The sequence below is a fragment of the Lytechinus variegatus genome, chromosome 19, assembly GCF_018143015.1.
Source record: "Lytechinus variegatus isolate NC3 chromosome 19, Lvar_3.0, whole genome shotgun sequence".
NCBI lineage: Eukaryota > Metazoa > Echinodermata > Echinoidea > Temnopleuroida > Toxopneustidae > Lytechinus > Lytechinus variegatus.
The window spans coordinates 1,257,843-1,284,677 of NC_054758.1; the positions used below are offsets into that span (position 1 = coordinate 1,257,843).

The 26,835-nt window shown below is 35.7% G+C and overlaps 2 protein-coding genes across 5 annotated transcripts in view; one reads left to right on the forward strand and one right to left on the reverse strand.

Moving 5' to 3' along the window:
* Positions 1–2,535: 2,535 nt before the first annotated feature.
* On the reverse strand, positions 2,536–9,806 carry LOC121406036 (trace amine-associated receptor 5-like). The gene is made up of 2 exons (XM_041597040.1): positions 9,541–9,806; positions 2,536–5,028 (listed from the first exon to the last, which is right to left on the reverse strand). Exon 2 carries the CDS (start codon positions 4,043–4,045, stop codon positions 2,975–2,977), a length of 1,071 nt encoding a protein of 356 aa, XP_041452974.1. The 5' UTR covers positions 4,046–5,028; positions 9,541–9,806; the 3' UTR covers positions 2,536–2,974.
* A 9,257-nt stretch (positions 9,807–19,063) lies between these two features.
* The window catches only part of LOC121406057 (carnitine O-palmitoyltransferase 1, liver isoform-like), a 51,981-nt gene continuing 44,209 nt past the window's right edge, over positions 19,064–26,835 (forward strand). For 2 of the 4 annotated variants that reach the window (XM_041597063.1, XM_041597066.1), the window contains exon 1: positions 25,336–26,288. In XM_041597063.1, coding sequence (XP_041452997.1) covers positions 26,279–26,288 — 10 coding nt within the window. In that variant the 5' untranslated portion in view covers positions 25,336–26,278. Of the gene's footprint in view, positions 19,174–25,334; positions 26,289–26,835 lie in introns of those variants that run through there. The other 2 variants (XM_041597065.1, XM_041597064.1) reach the window with 2 other exon arrangements.

A 26,835-nucleotide genomic window follows, 5' to 3' on the forward strand; every position in this document is an offset into this window, starting at 1 on the left:
ATTGTCTTCACCATCGATGAATCAGGAAAGAGCAGAGTCAATATAAGAAACGTACAACTTAATAACAATTCTGATACTTTTGGCTTCCCATACTTAAACCACAACTTTAAACCTGAGTTTAAGTTAAACCCGACTTCAGATTACGGGTCATGTTATTCAGGAACTGATAATTGACAGTACGTATTATACAGTGCGTATAAAAAAAAGTTTACACTTAGAAAAAATCCTGTAAAATTATGCATTTGTAATATCGTGAAGATTTTTCCACATTTTAACATTGGTACAGATCCATTTATATAAAGCAAATGACGTTATAATTGTCGAAAAATATTTCCGCTTGAGTGAGCACCACTTACTTTTGAAAAGTTAGTGAAAAATGATTTGCGCAGAACTTTGAAATAGTTATGCGAATAAAAGTAGACCTTAATCATGAAGAACACGTGGAATTTAGCTAGTAAAATTGATTTGAGGATATCTTTTATCTTTTTGTAACTTGTTTCCTTGCACAAAACACTTCGAAGAGTGCATTGCGCCCCACACCACTCCCCACACACCGAGGCCATCGTGACGATATTTGCTTACACTGAGCTGTGATTTACATGAAATGGCTTAGGCTTGATTTTTATTTTGTTAATCATTGTCAAGCTTGGGAAAAGTGTGGAGAAACAAGTATCAATGAAAAATTGCTGGAGATGTCTGATGTAAACTTTTGTTCAGATTCAGTTATGCCCCCAGATCCAGCTGGCTCAAATAGGGTAAAGGTTGTGCTTACTAAGTGTTGAAATTTCAATTTGGGTGGCAAAATTGTTACAAAATGCTTGAATGTATCCGTTTTATTTCAAGTGACTAAAAGTGCAAGGGAAATGTAAGAGAAATGTTTCGCAGGGTAAGTTTGATTTCACCCTTTCCCCTTGACACAGCATGAAAATGAGCATTTCTGCGAAAACAGATTTCTGCGAGCTTTACAAAAATGGACAGTGCTCACTCAAGCGTAACATTCTGTCAAAACTTTTACTTTCATTGGATAGATGAGACCCAAACCCAAGATTATATGTGAAAAAATTACCCACATGTATATTTTTTAATTCCCAGGGCTTTTTCAAAGTTTAAACTTTTATTTGATACACACTGTAAATGCACTCAGGCCCGTATTCTGAACTCGGATTTAAATTAAACCCTGGTTTAAAGTTGAGGTTTAACTATGGAGAGCCAATGGGAACATAAATTCCTAACAGTACAAGTGACATTTATTAAATCACATGACACACCAATTGTTCGTAATTGTCTGGGAATGAAAGCATTTGTCTTCATTACGAAAACAAAATGAAAACAAAAGTAAACGTAAGAAATGTACAATATAAACAGAATTTTTGAATTTTGGCTCCCTATAATTTTAGCACAGAGTTAGACCGTGGTCTTACTTAAACCTGACTTCAGAATACGGCCTCTATGCTTGGCAATTGTAATCAGTAAAATTACATGAGTACTCAACAGTAAAAATGAGGTATAGTGCATTACAAGAACAGTAATCTAAATTATTTCTAACAATGACTTGTGATATTGAACGCCACAGAAGGTGTAGAAATGCGCTTAAGAACTTAAGAAATTAAGTCCTTGCTTGGTCTTGTGAAAAATATTTAGTGACATTAGTAACTATGCATATTTAAGAATTTCACTATTTTTCACTCTAAATTTCAATGAAGGCCTATATAATAGTAAGATGAATTTGATTGATTCGAGTCTTTGGGTAAAAGGCTTAATGCTTCTTTCCTTTTTCGTCCTTTATTACTCGAAGGAAAACTTAAAAACAATTTCAAATTTGACGATGATGATGATGATTAGTTTAGTATTATTACAAGCAAGATCAATATATTCCATGCAATTAACACACTTATAAATAGGGGGTTCAGATTCGAACCCTAGTGGCTGGTAATACCATGGTCACATTTGGTCTACGGCGGCCGTACGGCGAGTCGAAAACAGCCGTTTGAACATTTTTTGTATCAACTACACATAGGGGTTTGGATCAAAATGAATAAAACGGCTGTTTTCGACTCGCCGTACGGTCGCCGTAGACCAAATGTGACCCCAAGGGGTACCAATGAGCACATCCAGTTATGCTCTTTTATGCACCTTTAAGGGTACAATCATGGGGTGCAGATATAAATCAGTTTCATGGAGGCTCAAATTTTAACAAACGTTTTTAAACGTAATCTATCATGCACCCTTAAAGGTATTGTTTAACTTTGTGAGCAGCCGATTTAAAAAATTCTCAAACCAAGATGAAACATGTGTACAAGTGCATGCATTAGAACTAATAAACCCTGAAAACAACCATTATTGAGAATGAAAAGCTAAAACTACAAGGCAAACCCCGATTATGTAAATAGGCGTCTTATAGACGCCTAAATAGTACACATATGTGTATGGGATGAAATTAAGATGGCGTTTCCGGTCACTTTATATTTCAAATTTTGAAGCACTAAATAATCATTTTCGAACGCATTTTTTTTCTGGGCTTCATTTTTGTAACATATCACAGACACAGGTGACAAGTGTGACCTTCTAGCTCAGATTTTTTTCAAAGTCACACCAATGCTTTCTGGGTGCAAAATCATAGAAACGATGAATATGTTGCACCCTTTCCCACTGAGGGGTGCAAGATTACACCCCAAAGTGTTACCAGTGTTTCTATTAGGGTGCAAACATTTCTCAGTCATGTCTGTGTGAACCTTTCAGTAAAATATTGACTTGCTTCAGCTTTATTAAACCTAGAGCAGATGTGACCAGTGGTGGCGCCCCTTTTATTTCTTTCCCTCTTTTTAATAACAGGTGTAATAATGTAAATGGTTACACGACACGTGCCTCTCTTCTGAGACTATTATCCCTTTCGTTTCTCTTTCTTCCAAAGTTACGCTTTGTCTTTTTCTTTCAGTTCTTTAACAATCTCATGAGAATTGTCGCCCATATACCGCTACATATCGACACCTACCATGCCTACTGACGAGGCCCGTGTAGATTCTGCGATATTTTGCTGCACCATCTTTTTTGCACGAATGCACGGGAGTTTCAATGCAGAAAGGAGCTTAATAAGACCCCAGCGAAACTCTTTATTTTTCCATCCGTAAATGATTGGGTTGATGGCAGAGTTCACACAAATGAAGAAGAAGCTTAGTTGATTGATAATAAAACGTTCTTCATATGTTAAATTGTTATTGATTTGTGGAGAAATGAAGAAAAAGATCGTGACGGGGGTCCACGACACGACAAATGTTCCGACGATTCCAAGAACGGTCTTGGTCGCTTGTATGTTTCCAAGACGTCTCTGTTTCTGCGCTGCGTTCATTCCTCTGGCCTGGTCCCGGATTTGCCTGGCTTGTCGAGCAGCAACCCTCCATATGTACAAGTTAAATGATGTTAGCATTAATAGACCTATGCAGACCAGAAGGGCCAGGGCTAACTCAAACTTTAATATGGCGGGAGTATTGAAATAAGCCCCGCCCCCACACTGCCCGACCTGATGATCGATACTGTCGGCGAGGCTTGTGATCCACACATAGAGAAACGCACATGCGGGGCATGATCCACCGATCCAAACCGATACTATCGTCATCGCAACGCGACGTTTCGTAACAAAGTCACAGTAACGTAGTGGCCAAGTTACAGCGATCAATCGATCAAGGGTTACGATAATTTGATGCATCAGGGAAACTCCGCTCATGAAATAAGATGGCGCTAACATGTAAGTCATTTTGAAACAGTCCATCGTATGTGTTTCTGCGTCAGTATACAACTCAGAAGGAATGGTCAACGCCCCTTGGACAAAGTCAGACACTGCCAGACTTGCGAGGATAAAGTTTGTAGGTGTGTGCAAGCGATTCTCTCGATATACCGCTGCCATGACTAAGAGGTTGCCGATTACGATACAGAGCGATAGCGGTACGAATGCCACGAGAAGGATCACGATATGCGATGAGGCCATCGTCATATCTGGGATGTCACGTGACATGTTCGTAACATGCTCGTCATTATTTATACTCTCCATTGTCGCGGTTGCCGTTAACTTTGTTTACAAAGAAAACAAAGAGAGAAAGATTTGCTGATTTTAAAACGAAAATGGAAACCCTGCCTCTCTCACCATGGCTATGACTCCACCGCTGTCTTGTTAAGAGAACGTTCATGAAGTATTTCGTTTGATAAATATCGCTTCTTCCGTGTGATAAATTATATATTTTTAAAGGGTTATGTTTGTCCAATGTTCAATTTCTAAGACCATGCTACCACAATGTCGATGACTATGAATTATAAATACGTTGTATTTGATGCTGAAATTACAAATCGTTTCTCGCAGTCATGTTCCATTCCAAAAGATCGATAAAACTGTAATGTCACCGTGAATTTAGAAAAGAGTAGCTACATGATGTTATCAAGATAAGTGACATCTAGCTATGCGGGGTGAATACTGTTCTTTGATATTCTTCGAAGATATCCCTTGTGTCACTTCGTCATGTTCCATTTGACTGTAACTTATTGAATCTATTCAGTAAGCCTACCATCAAGATCAGTGAGGCACTGGAGAATACTGTCCTTTGATGACCTTAGAAGACATCCCGTCCTACAGGTTCCGTGACTTACCGTGAGGGCCTACATAAAAATTATAGTTGGCTCATCATCAAGATCAATGAACGCTGTCTGTCAGAGGTGAATACTGTTCTTCGAGAATATCCCTTACTCACATTCGTATCACAGGTTCATCATGATCTCATTGTGTGATTAATTACATGTACATGGATGAGGCCCCGGCTTTGTCCTGTGTTCTGACACAAATTCCCAAGATTCACAATGAAATTCAATTTGAAATTCAAATAGCTTCCGTCTTCTGCACCTTCAGTGCAAACAATAGCAAGGTCGAGTTGATTGAGTTCAGTATAAATGCGGGTAGAACCAATGTTTTTGTTACTATTTCTTTCAAACGTGTCAACGGTTATGATGTGATGGTTTGGTTTCAGGCAGCACACCGTTCTTGACCTAATAATGAAAACGAGAAACATGAAAGAGATTAGTTGTCTGTTAGGTCAAGCTTCAAGCGTACCAACATCAATAATTAAGAGTTGTATTATGTTTATCGTGGCCACAATTAATCAGTTATATCGCCGTAGTTTGTAGTTATTCAAAACCCTCTGCTGCAAAACACGCGCCGATTATTAAGCGTACTAATTTCTGTTTAGACGGCAACAATGGATGTTGCTTGCGTCATTAGATAAATAGTTGCATACATGCTATTAATATTTAGAAGGAAAGCGTCATGATGATGATAAAATCGATATTGGTAGGGAACTATCCTTGATTCGATTGGAAATTGATTGAGGTAGATCGCTTGAATTATGAAATGGAGGAAAATAAAAATAATAGAGGTGTAGATGGTGGTATGAACGATGATGGTGATGATAGTCGTGGTGGTGGTGATGATGATGATGATAATGATCATGATGATGATGACGATGATGATGATAATGATGATGGTGATGACGATGTTGATGATGATAATGATGATGATGACGATGATGGTGTTTATGGTGATGATGATGAGGGTGATGATTTTAAGACTGACGTTTCAACTTGAGCGTGAACTTTAGTAATAGTTTTACAGGAATAATGTCAGGAATGAATACAAAAACGGTAAATTGCGCAAGGTAAGTCCAGGGGTCCGTTGCAGAAAGAGTTGCGTTTAAACGCAAGTCAAAATATCAATCGCAAGTCCCAAATGCGCGCTGTTTAATTGGTTGAAAATCAAGTTACGGATGATTTTTAGAGTTGCGATTGATTGCAACTCTTTCTGCAACGGGCCTCAGAATTCACAAAGTAGTTTCATTCATCTATAACCAGAGGGAAGCCACTTTGCAAATTCAAGACATACTTTCGATATTATAACAGCTGTGCGTAGTTTCTATATTGACAGTCCAAATGTTTCTGTTTGTTCGAGAGAAAAAAAACCCTTACACCTTACTAAACATCGATATATTGATACCTCGCCTAATACAGCCTTCATTTTAAAGAGGTTGTTATAATTAACTATTTCATCTTTGAAAGGTTAATAGTGATTCAATTTATCATTACAATAAGGGTGCGTATTGTTGAATTATGGGAATATCATGGGATATGGTAAAAAAAAAACTATTGGGGGTTGGTTAGAATAATAAGTAATATTGTTGAATTGAGTGAGTGGCGTAATGAGACAAAAAATTTGAGGGGCAAAATACGGCGTATCGGGGGGGGGGGGGGGGGGGGGGTAAAAAGTTGCGAGCGAGCCCCACCCCAAAAAAAATAAAATCGAAATTTATTATTACACAAATCCAATAATGTGATAGACTTTTACCCCAAAAAAATCCTAAAACAACATCATATTTCACCCTTCTCTTCAATCCACTGACATCTTAACAAAATGATTCAAGATTCAATATATGTTCTATTCAATTTTGAGGTCCAAAGGCTAAATTGCCGTTGAATTCACAATAAAAAAGACAAATATATAATTTGCACAGACAATAAGGACGGTTTCAATTATAATATACAATACTTATTCAATTTAACAATAATATATAAAATTCAAATTTACAATATCAAGTCCATTTACAATAATGATTATGCTTTACAATGATAATTCAAATAATAATAATAATTATAATCTATTAAGTTGAGCACGTATCAGGTACCGGATGTGAGTATATAGTGTTAGTAGAAGAAAGAAAAAATATATAATTTGATTAGCATTTAGAACTTAGAGAAGAAAAATAGGGGTCCAGAGATTGAAAACTACGAAATATAAAAATACGTCATTGGAATCAGTATAAAGCAGTAATAATAATGATTATCATAATAATTTTTGTTCACTTGTATCGCTTGCAATGCGTGTTACTCAGTTTAATTTTCAATGCGGAAATAAAAACTGCAAAACTAACCCAACCAAACAAAGGTACATAGTCTTTTTCCTGAACGTCAGTATAATATCAGTTTCATTACTGTTCATTTTTTCTCATGGAAAGTGAGAAGCTTCTTTTGTAAATATAAAATAACATTCGATATATCTACACGCATTAATACCAATACAATTACATTTATGTAGTGGCGTAATGAACAAAAATCTTTGAGGGGGCTAGATATGACGTATAGGGTAAATTTTATAAAAAGTTACGAGCGAGCGAGGAAAATATTCGGCATTTTCAATAACCAAGCCCCCCCCCCCATTTGTACGCCAGTGTTTTAATGCATCAATAATAAATACTACCAGATAAACAACGAATATGATTATTTTCTACGGACATTGGACATTTAAAGGGGAATCCAGCCTTGGCCATAGAATGTTGTGTTGGGAAGGAGAAAAATGAATTAAACAGAATGGTGAAAGTTTGAAAGAATTCGAACAAGCAATAAGAAAGTTATAGCTGCTTTAAAATTGAGATCACTAATACCATGTAGATTTCAAATTGGCAACTGGGTAAGTAAAGCGGCCAATTTGAAGTCTCCATGGGTATAGTGATTACCAATATTTACAACTTTAAAAAATTCATAACTTTCTTGTTATTTGTCCAATATTGTTCAAACTTTCACCTATCAACTTGTCTGATTTTTCTTTTTCTTATAAAAACAAGTTTTTATTTGGGTTGGATTCCCCTTTAAAGCCAAATCATTTACATTATCTTTAAAATGCTTCGAGATTTTAAAGAAGAAGAGTAGATAAAGCGGGAGATGAAATTGCGTTTCTTAAATATATATTTCTCACCATACGTTTCCTTATCGCACGTACTTAAACATGCTTACATGGTTAACACGGTAGTACAAAATGTGCCATGTATTTATGTGCATAGTTTACAAAATTTCAATGTCCACTTGATCTTGAGGATTTCTTTCTTTGTTCACCATGGAGTTCAAGGTTGACCGTTTGGTTTGATATCTGATCGCATTATACTGGTACCTAATGATAATAATAATATAATGCATAGAGGATTTATATAGCGCACGTATCCACCTTGATCATGTTGTTATGTACTCAAGGCGCTCCTATATTACCCCGGCTAAGCTAGTCTGGCGATACCGGTGCTCACAGCTTTTTGAGGAATTACTCCCTGCCGTATTTACCTCACCTGGGTTGAGTGCAGCACAATGTGGGTGAATTTCTTGCTGAAGGAAAACGCGCCGTGTGTGGGAATCGAACCCACGTTCTTCAAGACAAGAGTCTCAACCACTAGACCATGGCGCCTCCACAAAATAGCATGGCACGATCATCAAGTGACGTCACCCGATGGAGTCGATGGATGATAATCAAGGGAGAGGGGCAGGGGGTATATGTCTAAGGGTAATTTGAAAAGATTATGCCGGTCGGTCATCGGTGTCTGCGAAAATTGTTTTATAATGCCAGCCATATCATAATTTTCCATGCAGACTTAAAAAAGTGCTGTATAACCGCAAATGTAAAGGAAATGGGTTTAAAATGAAACATGGGCGGCACCACTCTTATCCAATATTGTCGTGGCTTATTTGTTTTATTGCCCTAAAAGTATCGTTATTGGCTGCCTAATTGTTCTTGTACTTCAATCTGGAGATGCTGAAAAAAGCCCTTCTAAATTTTTAACTATATGGCAAATATCAAATTATTTTTTTTCTTCTAAATATTACACTAAGAAACAGGGGTACAAATTTGAACCCTATAGGGGTTCGTACAATAGTAGCCCCCAAAGGGGTGCTGATGAGTGAAATTATGTTTTTAAGTGTGCAGTTAGCGACATAAAGCACTCTGATAGGTGCAGAGATGAATCTTGTAATAAAGGTAAAAATTTGAACCTTTCTTAACGCATTATCACCCTTTAAAGGTGAAAAGTTCCATTATCATTATTATTATTAACATTATAATTATTATTATTGCTATTATCACTATCATAATCTTCATCATCATGATCATGATCATTATGATCATCATCATCATGATCATCACCATTATCATCATCATCATCATCATGATCATCATCATGATGATCATCATCATCATGATGATGATGATGATCATCATCATTATTATCATCGTCATCATCATCATCACCACCAACATCATCATCATCCTCCTCCTCATCATCATCATCACCACCACCATCATCATCATTCTCATCATCATCATCATCAACATCATCACCATCATCATCACCACCATCATCATCATCATCACCACCATCATCATCATTCTCATCATCATCATCATCATCAACATCATCATCATCAACATCATCATCATCATCACCACCATCATCATCATTGCACCCTTATAGTATAAAACAGGCCAGTCATATTACAAAGGTACAACTTTGAACCCTTTTTAACGGCAAGTATTTTGAAAAGGTGGCATCTTTTATTGTGCAATTGAGCAAATGATAAGGAAAACAAAAATCATTTTTGCACCAAGATTAGATCTACGTCCTTGAGGATGATAGCCTGACATGTATTTCTTAGTGTCTATAAACAAAAAATTTGTCTCTCAACGTATAGGCTTACCTTGACAAGACGATTATAGGACGGTTTGACAAGTACAACTTTCAGAGATATTCCTGATGAGATCGTAGTTGCAAGAGCTAGAGCGTAATAATGACATACACAGATCTTATTATGCTAAATCAGAATATATACTATCATCATGAGTGTCGAAAATAAAACTTTGATTCTGAGTAAAATTTGTAGACGTTCTCAATGTTTCAGGCCGAATCGTTTGTTTCATGACTCTCATATACATGTAAGCCTATACCGCAGTTGGTGGGAATGCCACTACCAGGGAAGTAAAAAACTCATGGTAATATCAGGTAATATCATGATGTATATATTACACAGCTGTTTGCACACGAGGCAATCTGGGCCCCGTTGCAGAAAGAGTTGCAATCAATCGCAACTCTAAAAATCACGCGAAACTTGATTTTCAACCAATCAACAGCGCGCATTTGGGACTTGCGATTGATTTTTTGACTTGCGTTTAAACGCAACTCTTTCTGCAACGGACCCCTGGTGCCCTTATCACGAAGCCCAGCGATTGATATTCAGTTCACTTTGTACGTTTGATTGTGCGTGATGGACGATTCGATCCATTGTAAAATCAGCATTACGATCAATCGCAAATCTTCGTGTAAAAGAGCCCAGGCCCTGTCTTATAATGAGTTTCGATTGATCCGATCAATCACAACCATTTGAAAGCTAGCAGCGTTAACATATAAAATGCCAATTTGTTAAAAATGTTTTTTTTAGTAATTATGCACACACTCATGCTTCATCGTTACCTTGACAATTCAGTAGGCTTCTTTTTGTGTTAAAAGGACATTGTGCAAATTTCTTGCAGAAAAAAATACGACACTAATGGATTTCCATAAAGAGTTACGATTGATTGGATCAATTGTAACTCTATGTAAGACGGGGTTCAGGTGCCCGTTGCAGAAAGAGTTGCAATCAATCGCAACTCTACAAATTTAGGCGCAACTTGATTTTTAACCAATCAACAGCTCGCATTTTAGACTTGCGATTGATTTTTGGGCTTGCGTTTAAACGCAACTCTTTCTGCAACGGGCTCCAGGTGTCATTATATTAGAAGCTCAAACCTCCATCCCCACGATGCGCCATTCCATGATATAATTGCAATTGCAATCACTTCATTTTGCGGTGTATTAACCTACTGGTATATTAAAACGTTTCGGCCAAACGCTTATTACAAAAAAAACCCGAAATGAATTCAGAATTAGTTTCGAATAGAAGAGCGATTGATGAATAACCGATCACTTCGTGTCGTCATGATAATCCAGCGATGATTTATTAAGCTGACAATGAAGTTCAATATGCCTTCTGTGATTTTGCTAAGGACTTGATAATTGTAATATAATCTTTTGTTTCTCACGGAAAGGGCACGCATTTTATATGAAATTCATGTATGCGGTGGGGTCAATTGCTTTGTCCGGTTTCGGTTGAATAAAATGTCCTGGGCCATGGACTAATTAATAACGAGCCTGTCTTAAGTTATAATTGGCATAAGTTCACAAATACGAATCATTTTGGAGTACCTTTTATATCTCGTTCTCACAAAAAAAATTATTGACCGCTTGGTTTAAACCCAATAAGGAATTCGGAGCCCCACCCTTGAATACATTAACACTGTAAAAACTGTAGTGTTACGACTGACACCAATTGGTGTTAATAGAGTACCACAGCCTGAGGTGTTAAAATTACACCCGAGAGATTGAACATGACACCAAAGAGTGTAATTGTAACAACCAAAGGTGTTGTAATAACACCTATAGGTGTAAAACCAACACCACCAATTTAACACCGGTGTAAAATAACTGGTGTGGTCCTCTATGTACACCGGTTAACACTTGTTGTATCTATGGGTAATGAAACTTGTCAGCATTGATAAAATTATCAGCGTATATACCAGGTGGGTATCATAAAGCCGTTCGTGAGTTAAGAGCGACTTTAAGAACGACTGGTGTCGTTTCTTTTGGTAAATGGTATATTCATTGGCGATGGTTTACCGCGTAAGAAAGGTTCACCTGTCGTTCATTAAGTCGCTCTTCACTTACGAACAGCTTTATGAAACGGCCCCCAGAATGAAACAGAAAATGATTGATAACGATTGTATACACAATAAGTACAATTGCACAAAATGATTGTGACCGTGGCTTACAAATGGTTAATCTAATTTTCCAAGTAGATATATCCCAAAATCATAGTTTAGGTCAAAGAGGAGTTAATACTATAGGAATCGGATAAACTTGCGATAAATAGCAAATTTATTTTCAGTCCCTTAATAAATCATATGTCATGCAATAAATTGCAAATATGTGATTTATTGATTGATTGATTAATTGGTAGATTGATTGATAGATTGATAGATAGATTGATTGATTGACTGACTGACTGCCTGAATGACTGACTGATTGATTGATTGATTGACTGACTGACTGCCTGATTGATTGATTGACTGATTGATTGGTAGATTGATTGATTGACTGACTGACTGATTGATTGATTGATTGATTGATTGACTGATTGATTGATTGATTGACTGACTGACTGACTTTTTGATTGATTGGTTGGTTGATTGATTGATTGATTGACTGATTGATTGATTGACTGGTTGATTGATTGATTGATTGACTGACTGACTGACTTTTTGATTGATTGGTTGGTTGATTGATTTTTATCTGGTTCCGCCACAAGGAGTGCCTGACAACTAGCTCCTGCTGGAGTACATGTATATTGCTACAGAATATATGCAGTTCATAGCAAAAAAAAATCTTGCAACACTCCTTTAGATACGTGGTGATAATGCCAAGCTCAGTAAAATCATTACTGACAAGCAGACGACATCAGAGTACTTAATTTGATATAGGTGCACAACGACATTATACCTCGTAGTTCCCACTGTCACCATTTGCACTGCGATTAAAACTGTGGTCTTTATTAATCGTGGAGTAATCGCAGTGAACGTATGAGATCAGTCGTGGCAATCGTATTGATCATAGAAATTTTATGAATGGTTCAACAATTTCCAGATCGGTTATACGAAAGGCCAATCGCAGTGTTCGTATGTGATCGCACGACAATGGGAAGGAGGTAATACCACTGTCGTACGATCCGTAAAGAAGGTGACCTGACCTGAAACGGTCTGATACGATCGCTACGATTACTCCACGATTAAGATCACCGTTTCAATCGTGGCGAGGGTCGCGACATGTGCATGGGAACTGTATTCAGTTTAACCGACAAATTTGATAAACTGCGCAATGTGGAGTATTGTGGCCCAGTGGATTCGTCTTTAAATCAGGGGTCTGGGTTCAAATCCTAGCCATGGGGGCAATTTCCTTCAGCAAGAAATTTATTGATCCACAATATATTGTACCCAACCCAGGTGAGGTAAATGGCCACAGGCAGGTTGGAGTAATTTCCTCAAAAAGCTATGAGCACCACACGCAGTAGAGTGGCTTATAGCCACACAGAAAAAATGTGGTGTTAGCCGGTGTACATAGAGGACCACAGTTACACCGGTGTTAAATTGCTGGTGTTATTTTTACACCTGTAGGTGTTATTACAACACCTTTTGTTGTTACATTTACACTCTTTGGTGCTATGTTTAACCTCTAGGGAATAATTTTAACACCTTAGGATGTGGTCATGATATTAACACCAATTGGTGTCAGTTTTAACACCTCAGTTTTTACAGTGCAGAGTAATTATAGGAGCACCTTAAAGCTTGTGTATAGTTTTGGTAAATCCACCAAAATGCACCTCTCACTATTCCAATTCGTTGCTAGCTAATATGAAGGGATATGCCCTACATGCTATAACAGTTATGATGTGGAGGATATGAAATGAAAATGTGTTTTACAAGATAAATTTTGCGATTTTACATGGAAATTTAACTTTATCGGTTCACCCGATCAAATTAAAATATCGGTGTGTTTTTGTATTTCAATTAAATCCTATTCCAAATCATGGAATGGGCTGAAACTTTCAAGATATGTTCTTTGTCTCTAACTTTTGGATATCTAATCACTGAATTTATAAGATAAGTGCTTGAATGCCCATTTTTTAATTTAAAACAAGCATCGCCGAGAGAGGGCGCTATATATCCAAGATTTGAATATTTGAAATTTTCTCAGAGAAGTACAGTTGGAAAAATATCTAACGGTCTCTACGCTTCAGTAAGACTGTCATATTAGATTATATTCGATTATCAATCACATTATTGACCCTTTACCAAAGCTATACACAGGCTTTAATCATCAAAAGTTGAAGCTGCATGGATGTGCACTATACCCTACATGTCTAAATTAATACTACCTACTATGTCACATTATAAATAATTCACGGAAAATAGCATCACCTTGTAGGTTGAATGATTTTACATGGCCCATTAACGGCAACAAAAGCATATATACTAAAGGGAAATTTAAAGTGATTGGTTAACATTGGTTTGATTTTAAAAAAATCTGAGCTAGAAGGTCACACTTGTCACCTGTGTCTGTGATATGTTACAAAAATGAAGCGTTCGAAAATCATTATTTAGTGCTTCAAAAATTGAAATATAAAGCGACCGGAAACACCATTAATTTTATCCCAAACAGTTATGTGTACTATTTAGGCGTCTATAAGACGCTTATTTACAAAATCGGGGTTTGCCTTGTAGTTTTAGCTTTTCATTCTCAACAATGGTTGTTTTCAGGGTTTATTAGTTCTAATACATGCACTTGTACACATGTTTCATCTTGGTTTGATTATTTTTCAAATCGGCTGCTCACAAAGTTAAACAATACCTTTAATTGATTAAATATGATTATAATAAACATTATGCCGCGTCTTTAAAAGGTATAACATGCTTGATGTGATCCTGGGATATATAGCGCGGTATATTGAATTAATTAAAAAAAAGCAATAGAGAGAGAGAGAGAGAAGAGGGGAGGGTAGCCCCGAGAGGGGGGGGGGTAAGGGAACACGCAGAGAAAAGATGGAGAGGGGGGGGGGGAGAGAGAGAGAGTGTGTGGTATTAGCATTGTTTAATATTATGTGGTTCAGTCAAATTGGTCCTGTAAAAAATTACAGTTTGCAGGAAAAGGATTGTCATTATAAGCAGATTAAAAAAAGGGACGAATAATTGATTTTGTGACTAAAATATATACTTCCGATTGCGGATAGAAAGTTTCTTCACAGCACAAACTGTGGTGTTAACCGGTGTACATAGAGGACCACATATTTTACAACGGTGTTAAATTGGTGGTGTTAGTTTTACACCTATAGGTGTTATTACAACACCTTTGGTTCTTACATTTACACTCTTTGGTGTATATGTTCAATCTTTAGGGTGTAATTAACACCTCAGGGTGTGGTCCTCTATCAACACCAATTGGTGTCAGTTTTAACACCACAGTTTTTACAGTGTTGAAACGCCACAAGAGAGATATAGCATATTAAACGTCATGCTACTCTCTAAATTCTGAGGATATAAAATAAATCCAGATTGGCTGTAGTTAGTGACCAGCCGAATATTAGATTTAGATCTATACCTTTTGGATTTAGATATAATCAAAGATTTGAATTTAAATCACAACTTTAAACCTGAGTTTATGTGAAACCCGACTTTATAGAATACGGGCCACAAAGAATGGGAGGGGAGTAGTTGTATAGATGGAAATTGATTAAATCACCTTTACACATGTTTAATTTGTTTTCTGTTTCCATAACGACAGAAATGCTCGCCAACTGTTGATCGAATATCATACATAATTAACATAGATACAACCTCAAAACATTGAAAACATTCAATATGTGGTCTATTGTATTTAAGTTTCTTTTGATTCATAATGATTTGAGTTTTTTTTATTTATCATGATGAAATTGTTTGGTATTTTTTTGTTTTTGCTCTCAATACCACACAATCGAATCTGCGTAAAGAGTGTTATGAAATACCGATATCAGTTTTCATTTTATATTCAATTCAATGCCTTATTTCACTTCCATTCAATTCAATACAAATAAATTTAGATCAAATACAAATTCCTTAATTCAACGGATTGACTTTAAAAAAATAATATCATCGCCTCCCCCCAAACTTTCATGATAAAAATCAAAACTAAAAAGCATAACTTAAGTCAATTTTTCTCAAATTGATTGAGTTTCTTTGTAAGCGATACGCATAATCCCTTTGATTGTAAAAATATTTACACAAGATATCATTGATGCCCATAATGGTATCAATTCATTTTTTTAGTATCTCGTGCATGAGTAAGGCTTTGACCGAGGAAATATAGACAGTGTCGATATAGCCCAATATTATTATGATGGCGCTCTTCAATATGCTGTAGGTACTCTATCTACAGGTGCCATGAGCCTAATAAATCAGGAGGGCTCAAGATATTCATTCGACCCAACCCATTCGATATTTTTTTTTTCAATTTGATGTTGCTGACTGACAAAACTGTATGAATATGATTCAAAATCTAACACTGATTCTAGAAATGGTATATAACTAATGAACTTCCTTCGCCCAAATTGGGAAGATAAAAAAGTGACTTGGAACTATTTTTTTGACTGGCGGACTAATTAGGGCTATTTTACTGTTTCAGTCGATGAATTTGATCCATTCATAGTTATCTTCATAAATGGCGATTTATTTTTAAAATTAGCTGGCTACGGTACCCTTTCCTGGTCAAATATTGGAATGCCAGATATATATCCTATCCAATGGTAGTAACCATTCCACCCTCTAATTTCACATTTATTTTTTATTAATTTTCCAAAAGTGCCATTTTAACACACAACATGCATAAGTCTATGGGGATGTTTTACGCGCGTGACACCTACACGCTTCATCAACCATCCATTTTGGCACTTTGGAAATTTGGAAAATGCCCATTTCGGTTCCCATAGGCTATCATGTAACCGAATTTTGATACTCTAAAACAATAAAAAGTTTTTTCTTCCACATGACGATAAAACTAAAGGGGATAATCAACCACTCAGCTTATATCTCATCTTCATGGCAACACACACCCAAATCAATTTCAATTTTCAATTTATTTATTTTCATTTTTTCAAGCAATCTGCTTATGATGACAATCCTCCTGCAAATTGTGAATATCATTTAGTTAATCATTTTTTTGTCTAGAATTATCTTTTTAGTACTCTTTATTTATGATTCATGCCAAAAATGCTAACCTATTATGTTTATTATGTTACGAAAAATGTATTATACGAATGTTATGGATGCAGTAGAAAACAATAAATCAAATCAAATCAAAATTTTCAAAAGAACAAAATAATATGGTCAAAATAGTAGCAATGAACATTCATACAGACAAAACAAATTGAGGCATGTACAGTATATGATATTAATACATAAGTAAATCAAAATAGAGTATAATATGTAAGCAAAATATCATAACCATTATAAAATCAAATCAAATGTATTACTAAAAAAATCTACGAAGTTTGATGTATAATAAGAAATGATTGTCTTTTTTAAAAACAATAATTGTATGACATCTTCACTCACTCACCAGTCACGTGTTGTGTTTAACAACTTTAATTTTGCATTTCAGTGTTCGAAGTATTCAGAGAAAGAACTCTTAACTATCAATTAACTGACTCTCATCGACCTCCTTGATAAATAAAGTAACAACCGTGTAATTTTTTTTCATTTTCTGCACTTTAATTTGATGTATAATTGGACATCTTTGGGGATTGAATTATATTTCCGAGTGTGAATCACTGATCTCTATAAAAAATCACTGGAGAGATCAGTGTAAAAAATCAGTGGTGTGAATTTATATTTTGGCTTGTGTTGACTTATTTCGTAGATGGCGCTCTTTATAGCTGATGAGCACACTTTTGTTTGTGCCATATCTTCGTGTATCTCCATCGGTGCCCATGGGAAAACCTTGAGTTTTTTTGGTAATAGTATTTAAAATCCAGTCTTTTACGAGTGAATCAATGATCGTCCAAACCCGGCGTCCAAATAACTTAATTCATAATTAATTGGTTTAATTTTAAGCACTTTTACTCTAACAGGGATGAAGATACAGAGAGCTATATGCTGGAAGGCTGTGGGATTTTTTTAAGAAGTGAAAAAAGGAGAAATATAAAGAAGAAGAAAATAAAAATTGGAAGAAGAAAGAGAAAGCAGAAAAAACACAGAGGGGAATGAGTCGTGTCACGTGAACTATGGATGTACAGAAAAAACGCTGTTTATTTTTTAAATAATAAACAACTGTTTTATAATATGAATCTACAGAAGTGGTTCAAACTGTTTTTAACAATTAAGTGTATTAAATCGTAAACAACAAATTTTGACATTCAATACTTCTCAATAAATTAAGTATAACTGAGCATGCCTATAAAGAAAAATAGAATGTTTAAACGAGGACAAAGTTTGACAAATTTAGCATGTTTGAGTAAACAACTCTTGTAAGGTTTATTGACAAAGTTGAATACTAGTAAATTATTAAAAAGTGTTTTTGCGTATAGATAGTGTGCGCGCCTTTTACAATGAAAATTCTAATAACTTTTTTTTATTCCCTGATAGATTCTCCTCAAACCTTCGCCAATAATTTTTTGTAATAATAATAATAATAATAATAAAAATAACAACAACAACAATAATAATAATAATAATAACAGCGATTTATTTACCCAGGGTGCCACTTCAGTTCCGAAAACTGTTCTCCAAGCGGGCCCTACTATTAATATTAACCCGGCTTTAGCTGGGCTGCCTAGGCGCTCAAGCATTCAAGGTTCGAATTAATCCTACCGGGTACCCATTCATCTCACCTGGGTCGAGTGCAGCACAGCGTGGATAAATTTCTTGCTGAAAGAAAACACGCCATGGGCATCGCATGATTAGAATTCGAACCCACGACCCTCTGTTTGACAGGCACGTGTCAGAACCACTAGACCACGACGCGCCCACTAATATTTTTCACTATTTTTTCTACAATTTTGCAATTAATTTTTTTGTCAGGGTTGATATTCATTCCCGTATACACGCCATTTCAGCTTCCCTGGCCTGGTTTGCCCTGCTACCCGGATTTTTGCCCACATTTCCGTTTTATCTTTATGACTCAGTCAGTTTATGAAACTATTTTATCGCGTGGATAGAGTCCAACGAATAAAAAATAGATAGGTGATTGTGAAAGTCACTTCGTGAAAGTCACAACAAGGACAGAGTTGTTGTCTCTGTGCGATATACGTCGACGACTGAAATTCAGCCAAGCTCTATGTTTGGCCTCCTCCACGCCTTCGACTAGTGCATTTGTAAGTAGGGGTGTAAACAAAACAAAATTGCATACAGATTGATAGTTTAAGTATACCTGACAATCGATGAGCTAAGATCGTACACCATATCTTATGATTTATATATAAAGTGATCTTCAATGGTATAGTTAATGATTGTGACACAAAACTTATTTCATACTTAAAGGAAATTTCAATTAAATTTCAAAAGGACCCCTATACTATGAGCTGTGCAAACCTTTAGTGACGTTTTAGTTGTTTTACGCAAGCGCATTAGCGCCACGTGAGGATCTAGGAGGCGATCTACCGTACCGGCAAAAAGAAGGAAACAAAACACTTACACGACTGAATTTACACGAAAATAAAGTAAGTACATATTGCATAACAGTACCATTATCTTTAATAAAGTAGTAACATGTTGAAATTAAATTTAGATGTATTGAATGGTTAAATTGTACTAGAAAAAAGGCTTGTGAATATACATGTACAACTAGTTTGACTTGCGCATGCCGCGCCGGTTGTATTGTAAGTGTGTGTACCGGTATTGTTATGTCATCGACCGGCCACGGCACCCGGCTAAGGCTAAGCTAAAGCCCCGCTGCCTCTGGGAGACCGATGTTCAAGCTCCGACGTGACGCCGCGTTTGTAAACGTGTGCGACGATGATGAAAAGAAAATGAGAATCTAAATAGAATGTAAGATTCAGAGCTGCAGGTGCTAGAGGATTTCATGATGCAAACGAGAAAGTGAATGTGAGAGATGAGAGAGCATTGAATATTGTCATTGAATAATTATCTGTCTTGATAAATTATGTCACGATTTATTTTAATTTTAACTACATTTTGTTGGCTTCATTGGAGGTTTTAATTAATTTGAGAAAGAAAATGGGGGCATTATTTATTAATAATATTAATTATCATTATAATGGGGGAAATGGAAGTCATCAACAAGTATGCTGTAGCCTGTAGCACTTAAATGTTAGACTTCACTAGCATATATTAAGGCTCCACAAATCACAAGCAAGTCAACCCAGAAACAATGTAGTATTTTGTCTTGACAAGCCTCACAACACAAGACCTCATGACTTGGTCATTTTCCTCGCCAAGACTGAAGACCTGAGAGTGAGACTAACTAAGTTGCATGACTAGCAACTTAGCAACTTAGCACTGTAGTCAACATGATTATAATTCGACTGGTCTACCACTGGTCTGCGACTGAGAAGGGAAATGTGACGTTATAGGTCAGCTTGAGAGTCATACTCTTAGATCAGTCAGAGACGAATCTCAAGGAAAATCATAAGGATTTTTACATGTTGAATCTAGCTTTGAGGACTCCATCATGTTTTTAAAAAATATTTTGACATATACTTCTTTATCATGGAGCCTTGAAACTCTTCCCATAGACGCAGAAGCGAGACCTATACCCCTTTCATAAACCCAATTAAAATGAATTAGGCGGCTAATAGCAGCATAATTTGGTCGTAAAATTGGAGGAGGACAAGAGTTATCCGCATTACTCTGATGCTGCTATTATGCGGATAATAGCAGCATCGGGATAAGATTTTGAGTTTATGAACGCATTTCCAAATAATGTGGATAATTGCCATGGTGCGGTCACAAGGTCACCCTTTTCCAACACAACCGCATCGGAGGGGGCGTGTCCAGTTGTCATGGCGATTATCCCCCTTTTTCAGGACGGGCGCTCGTAAAAATAATGCGGCTTATTTTCGGAGTTTATGAACGCAATTTTTATTGAATTATCCGCATTACTCTTAGGCGGCTAATTGGAGGATAGGTTTATGAAAAGGGTACTAGACACCCGGATAGATTTCCCTTGGAAATCCATAGTTAGAGGTTGAAATCTGTTTGTATGGGTGAATTTTATTTATTGGTGAACGTTCATACGCCTAATGCGTATGAAAGTTCCAAAAATTGGTTAATGAAAAAGTGAAAATTTTAAGGTTTCTTCCCAGACCGTACTCGTGTAGATCCCTCGATCCGTCAACAAAGCAAATACAATAGGTCTGACCCTTGAACTGCTTTGTAATGACGTACATTTGATTAATAGTGATGTTACAAAATGCCGTTTTGAAGAACAATTTATACCCTTTTCATAAACCTATCCTCCAATTAGCCGCCTAAGAGTAATGCGGATAATTCAATAAAAATTGCGTTCATAAACTCCGAAAATAAGCCGCATTATTTTTACGAGCGCCCGTCCTGAAAAAGGGGGATAATCGCCATGACAACTTGACACGCCCCCTCCGATGCGGTTGTGTTGGAAAAGGGTGACCTTGTGACCGCACCATGGCAATTATCCGCATAATTTGGAAATGCGTTCATAAACTAAAAATCTTGTCCCGATGCTGCTATTATGCGGATAATAGCAGCATCAGAGTAATGCGGATAACTCTTGTCCTCCTCCAATTTTACGACCAAATTATGCTGCTATTAGCCGCCTAATTCATTTTAATGGGGTTTATGAAAGGGGTATTAGATACAAATTATTATTAAACAAATACTAAATATTGATGTCTGATTAAATAATTATTTGGAATCACATATTAAAGGTGTGTGGTGGCCATAACATTCAGATAATTATATAATGTTTTATTGTCCAACTTAATGGAAATTCATTTTGTTTACATGCAAACGTACAATTTACAAATATACATAATCAAGGAGAGACAAAATTAATACAAAATACTGGCATGCACGTAATACATTCGTTCTTATACATAAGACGATTAAAAGAGTTTAACGAGATCATTGCTGAAATAAGAACAACAAGAAGGCATATTCGGTGTAATTATCAATTAATACCATCATTCTAAAACTGTTAAATGAGTAAAAGTATAAGGTCATTTTATTTATTTATTACTTGAAGCATAATTCACATATATAAAAAATCCACAACTCTACATTGACCATGATGTCGATACTATTATTGTAAGATGGATTGCATAAATGTAGTATCTTATCTGTATGGACTGTACCATTCAAGATTGAGTGTAAATAACATTTATATTTATATTGTCAAAAACCCACTTTCCTAATTGTATGTACAAAGTCCAAAACATGCACTGCGTTATTAAAAGTAAAGTACATGTGGTCTGCTTGCACAGACCCATTGTGACATTTCAGCATACATTTAAAAAAAATATCAATTTTATAAACGTTGAAAACATAAGGCTTTAATGTACACCTTGATTATTGAAAAAAAAAATAACAAACCCCTCTGACTTCTATGCAAATATTTAAAGGACAAGTCCACCCCATTAAAAAGTTAAATTGAGTAAAAGAGAAAAATCCAACTAGCTATAAATGCAGAAAATTTCACCGAAATCGGATGTAAAATAAGAAATGACTTTTCAAAGTTACCATTAATTTCAGAAAACAGGATGATATGCAAATGAGGGAACTGATGACATCATCAACTCACTATTTCTTTTGTATAAAGTTCATTATATGAAATATGAAATATTCTCATGTCATGTGAAATTAAGTTTTATTCCTTCCTTAACATGTGGAACTACCATTGTTTTATCATTTTATGGTTCAGTTATTGTTGGTCATTATTGTTAAATCTTTAAAAATTGAAGTATTGTCTAATTCAAACAATAAAATACAAAATAAGTAGTGGGGGATGTCATCAACTCTATATCACTGAGTTGTGCATATGTGTACAATGTATGTACTGTATTAGTTTTGTGGGTTGCTCAAAGTCAGACTTAAACAGAAACTGCAAAAATGTGTCCTGAAAAGGAGAAATTTTATGGGTAAACTGACAATGACAAGTAGGTCTGTTATCTCAGACTAGTCATGGTGTAGAATTGTGAATGACATCATTGAGCTTTGTGTTTCTGTGTTAGATGCCATGGGCAGTGTAGTAGAGAAATGTGGGTCACAATTAAAGGGTCATAAGGTTAGTCTTGTCCCCTGTCTTCTTCTTTGGTTATTTCTTGTTTTCTTTATTATTTTTTTTATATTTATTTATTTATTTCAAAAAATAGTTTGTTATAGTACAGTGTATTTCATTTTTTTGTTCATTAAAAAAAATATCAATATTGTTTAGAATTCATTAATTATTTATTGATTAATTTACTTATGTATTGTTTTTTTAATTGTTATTATTTATTTATTAGTTTTTCAATCACATAATTACAAACCAACATGCTTGTCTGTATGTTCAGGGCCCTGTCTTACACAGAGTAACGATTGATCCAATCAATCGTAAGTACTCTATGGAAATCCATTTAGTGTCATTATTTTTTCTCAGGAAATTTGCAAAATGTCCGTTGTAAACAAAGGAGATCACACCAAATTGTCAAGAAATCAATTAATTTATGGACATACATTCTTATCTAGAATTTTTTAATAAACATGCATTTTACATGTACATGTATATGTTGACTTTGCTGGCTTTCCATAGTTGCGATTGATTGGATCAATCACAACTCTCTGTAAGACGGGCCTTGATCACTCACCTACTTTGTGATTGCACAGTCACCTACATGTAAGAACAGATTCTGTTTCAAGAGCGAAATACCAGTGTCTAGATTGAAGAGGTTTATCTAATAACGTTATCACGATACCTGAAGTTTATTTGACAGGAGATAAAATTATGGTTACTTTGTCTTAAGTTTATGTACTTAATAGTAATGGTTACTTCATGTGTGTATGGAGCCTACTCACCTGCTCACTGTCAAAAGGACAAGAAATCAGAGACAGAAAATTTCATGACAGTCCCACATATAGAGGGGTGGAACGTACATATTTTACGGAATTGTCCATCTTTAACCCACCTAGTGAATATTTATTGATGATGTGTACACATACATGATCATACATGTATAAAACTGTTTTGACAAAGTTTTGCAGGATTTATAAACTTTAAAGGGATGGTCCAGGCTAGAGATATTTAAATCTCAATAAATGGAGTGAAATTCACAGAGCAAAATGCTAAAAATTTGATCAAAATCGGATAACAAATAACAAAGCTATTGAATTTTAAAGATTTGCATTATATAATTATGTCTTTATGAATATTCATTAGGTTGACTGATGATGTCATATCACCACTTGTTCTTTTGTATTTTGTTATATGAAATTAGGTTTATTAAAAAAAATTTCTACCAAGAACTAAAGCAATTGGATTGACAACTGATTAAGTGGATTAGTTTTCTTATTTCATGTAATAACACAATAAAAAGGAAGGCGGGGATGTGACATCATCAGCCCACCTAAGGAATAGTTTATAATTGCATATCTGTTTTCATAATTTATTGATAAACTTTAAAATTCAATAACGTTGATATTGTTATCCGATTTTGATGAAATTTTCAGCATTTTTCTCTTTGAATTTTACTCTATTTAGATATGAATATTTTCAGCCCTCACCATCCCTTTAAGATTCAATGACTTGCGTACAAATTCGTTATGAGATTTTGATGAAATTTTTAGCATCTTACTCTGTTAATTTTACTCCATTTATCTATATTATTATCTTCAGCCTGGAGCTCCCCTTTAAAATGGAATGCCACATTTTTGTAGTGAGTGTGACATACTGGACCGAACCTGTTCCCATAATGCACTGCGACTGTACATTATGTAGATTGCTCACTTCTTCCTGCCTGTCATAATAATTGCCAATTTGTGAATTTTATTTCCTCTGAATTCCAAACCTCACTATTTGAAGTTACAATATGAAGGGAAGGCCAGATCTATATATATATTTTACAATGTTCGTACCGGATCTACATATTCCATATTCCCTCGTAAAGATAGAGACATTTCCTATTTCTAACACTTATACAGGTACAGATACATGTAGACAAAATTTTTTACTGGTAGAATATGTGAAAAGTGATGGGCAAAAGTTACACACAGTTATTGGGGTTGAATAAAGTGAGGCTAAAAATATTTTGAAATCGCTGGCTGTCAAAGTCTTAATACGTACCAGCATTTTGAAGTGAAAGCAATCATTAGGTGGTTTCAGACCGCCTCGAAGTTCACCAGTTCCAGGTATTCTCTGATCGGGAAATTTACCCCGATCAGAAAATACCAGGTATTTTGGTAATGTGAAAGCAAACTACGCGTAATTTCCCCGAAAGAAAATACCTGCTAAATAGTAGGTACTTGGCGAAATTACGAGAACTTTCGTGGGGATTTCTCCAAGGTCGCAGGTATTTTGGCAATGTGAAAGCAAATTACGGGAACTTTTAGCCCAGCGTGTCGTTGGGCGCGGCGGCGTGGGTGGCTGCTGGGCTAGTGATTTTGAATCTCGCGCCTTGCCTGCTTATCAGACCATACTGCGCATGCTCGTAACTTCGGGAACTTATCCCGAAGGATGTGTTTCGGGGCGGTGTGAATGCAGGAATAATTAACGGGTATTTTTTAGCCTTAAAAAGTTCTCGTACTTTAACGGGGATTCTTGTGATCGAGGCGGTTTGAAACCACCTACTAGTAACTTTTAATCAGATGGATGGTTGCGTTCATTTCATAATCCTTGATTGTGCCCTGGCCTGAAGTAGCCTCTTTCCATGGACCCTTCCATCCAGCCGTGAAATTTCAACTTTGAATAGATTAAAGGAAGCTTTTTGTGCATTTAAACTTTTCTTTTCTGTGGTTTGTGACTAATGGGGAATCTAAAGAAAGTGGACAATATGCAGTAACATTTCTTTGCAATGTTCGTGATTTTTTTGTCCTTTAAACGAAGCTGATATTTCCGGTGGATCCACTGCTGAAAAGTGAAATTAGAGATATTCTGCTCGTCTTTCACCAGAGTTAGATTTGATATCGTAGGGTTTAACTTTTAGTCCCGTGCTATCTGGATTCTATTACCGGACTCTCAACGTTACATGGATTATCTCCCGTCAATTCACACAGAATCCAACATGATTTCTAAAGGTGCTCTCTCGGCGAGTTTTCAAAGTTCAACTTCTTAAAAGTTTTTTAAGCAAAGCTTTACTGTGGAACTTCACTGAATCCAATAGGATTTCCAAAAGTGCTTCTTAGGTGCTTGCAAGTATTCACATTTGGAGTTCGTAGGAACACCTATTGGAGCTCAAACTCTGGTATTGCATTGATGCAATCTACATTATACTTTTGATGTTCCGTTGTATTCTGATTCAACAAAATTGTTGAAAAAAAGGGTATTTTCGAAGCATTTGCAAGTTTTCACATTTGGATCTCACATTAGCATGTGAGATTTGGGAGGAACTCTCTGGTATTAAATTTAAAGAGTCATGATCCATCGTATTCTGATTCAACAAAAGAACTTATTGGAAAAGAAGTTTGATTGCTGAAGTTGACGTTTCAACCGATCAGATCTCTTGCATACGTGGCTATTCTTAGTGGTTCTTTGTTCAGGCTACCAAGCTGATCTTGCAGAAATTCAGCTGATTGTACAAATTTTTTTGGCCTAAATTTTGAACTTGTTAAAAGAGGACTGCAACCAAGTGACATTTCACAATGGATAAAAGTAAGTATTAAAGTAATACTGTACTGGAAATGTAAATATAATTTTAACCTGATAAATATTTTTTTTAAAATCAAGTACATATTTAGGGCCTACATGTACTTTAATAGACTTTAAAAAGATTATTTGAAAACATTTTACAGGGAATGAATAAAGACATTTTTTCAATGGCAAACAGATATCATAGTACTCTGATATAACATATTCACTTCATTGCAATAATGCACATGTAAGCAATTGTCACTTCTACTACGGTGGTCATTACTATGCAGGAAGTTTTGAAAAGGGTTAGGAATAGGAAGAAGGAAAATCTATTTTCAAAACTTTTTTTCAGGAAAGTATTTCTAGTCGGGAATCCTGACCGCATAATGACTGTCCCACTCGTATCACAAGATTCTTCCCTTATTTGTTTTCCTATTATGTTTTTCTGAGACAAATCTTACCTTTTAATTCTTTTTTTTTGTTGGTTTTTATAAAAGTAACTTACAATTTTAGACTAAAAAAGAAAGAAAGTTGACAGAGGCAAACATGTACATGTACTTCATGAATG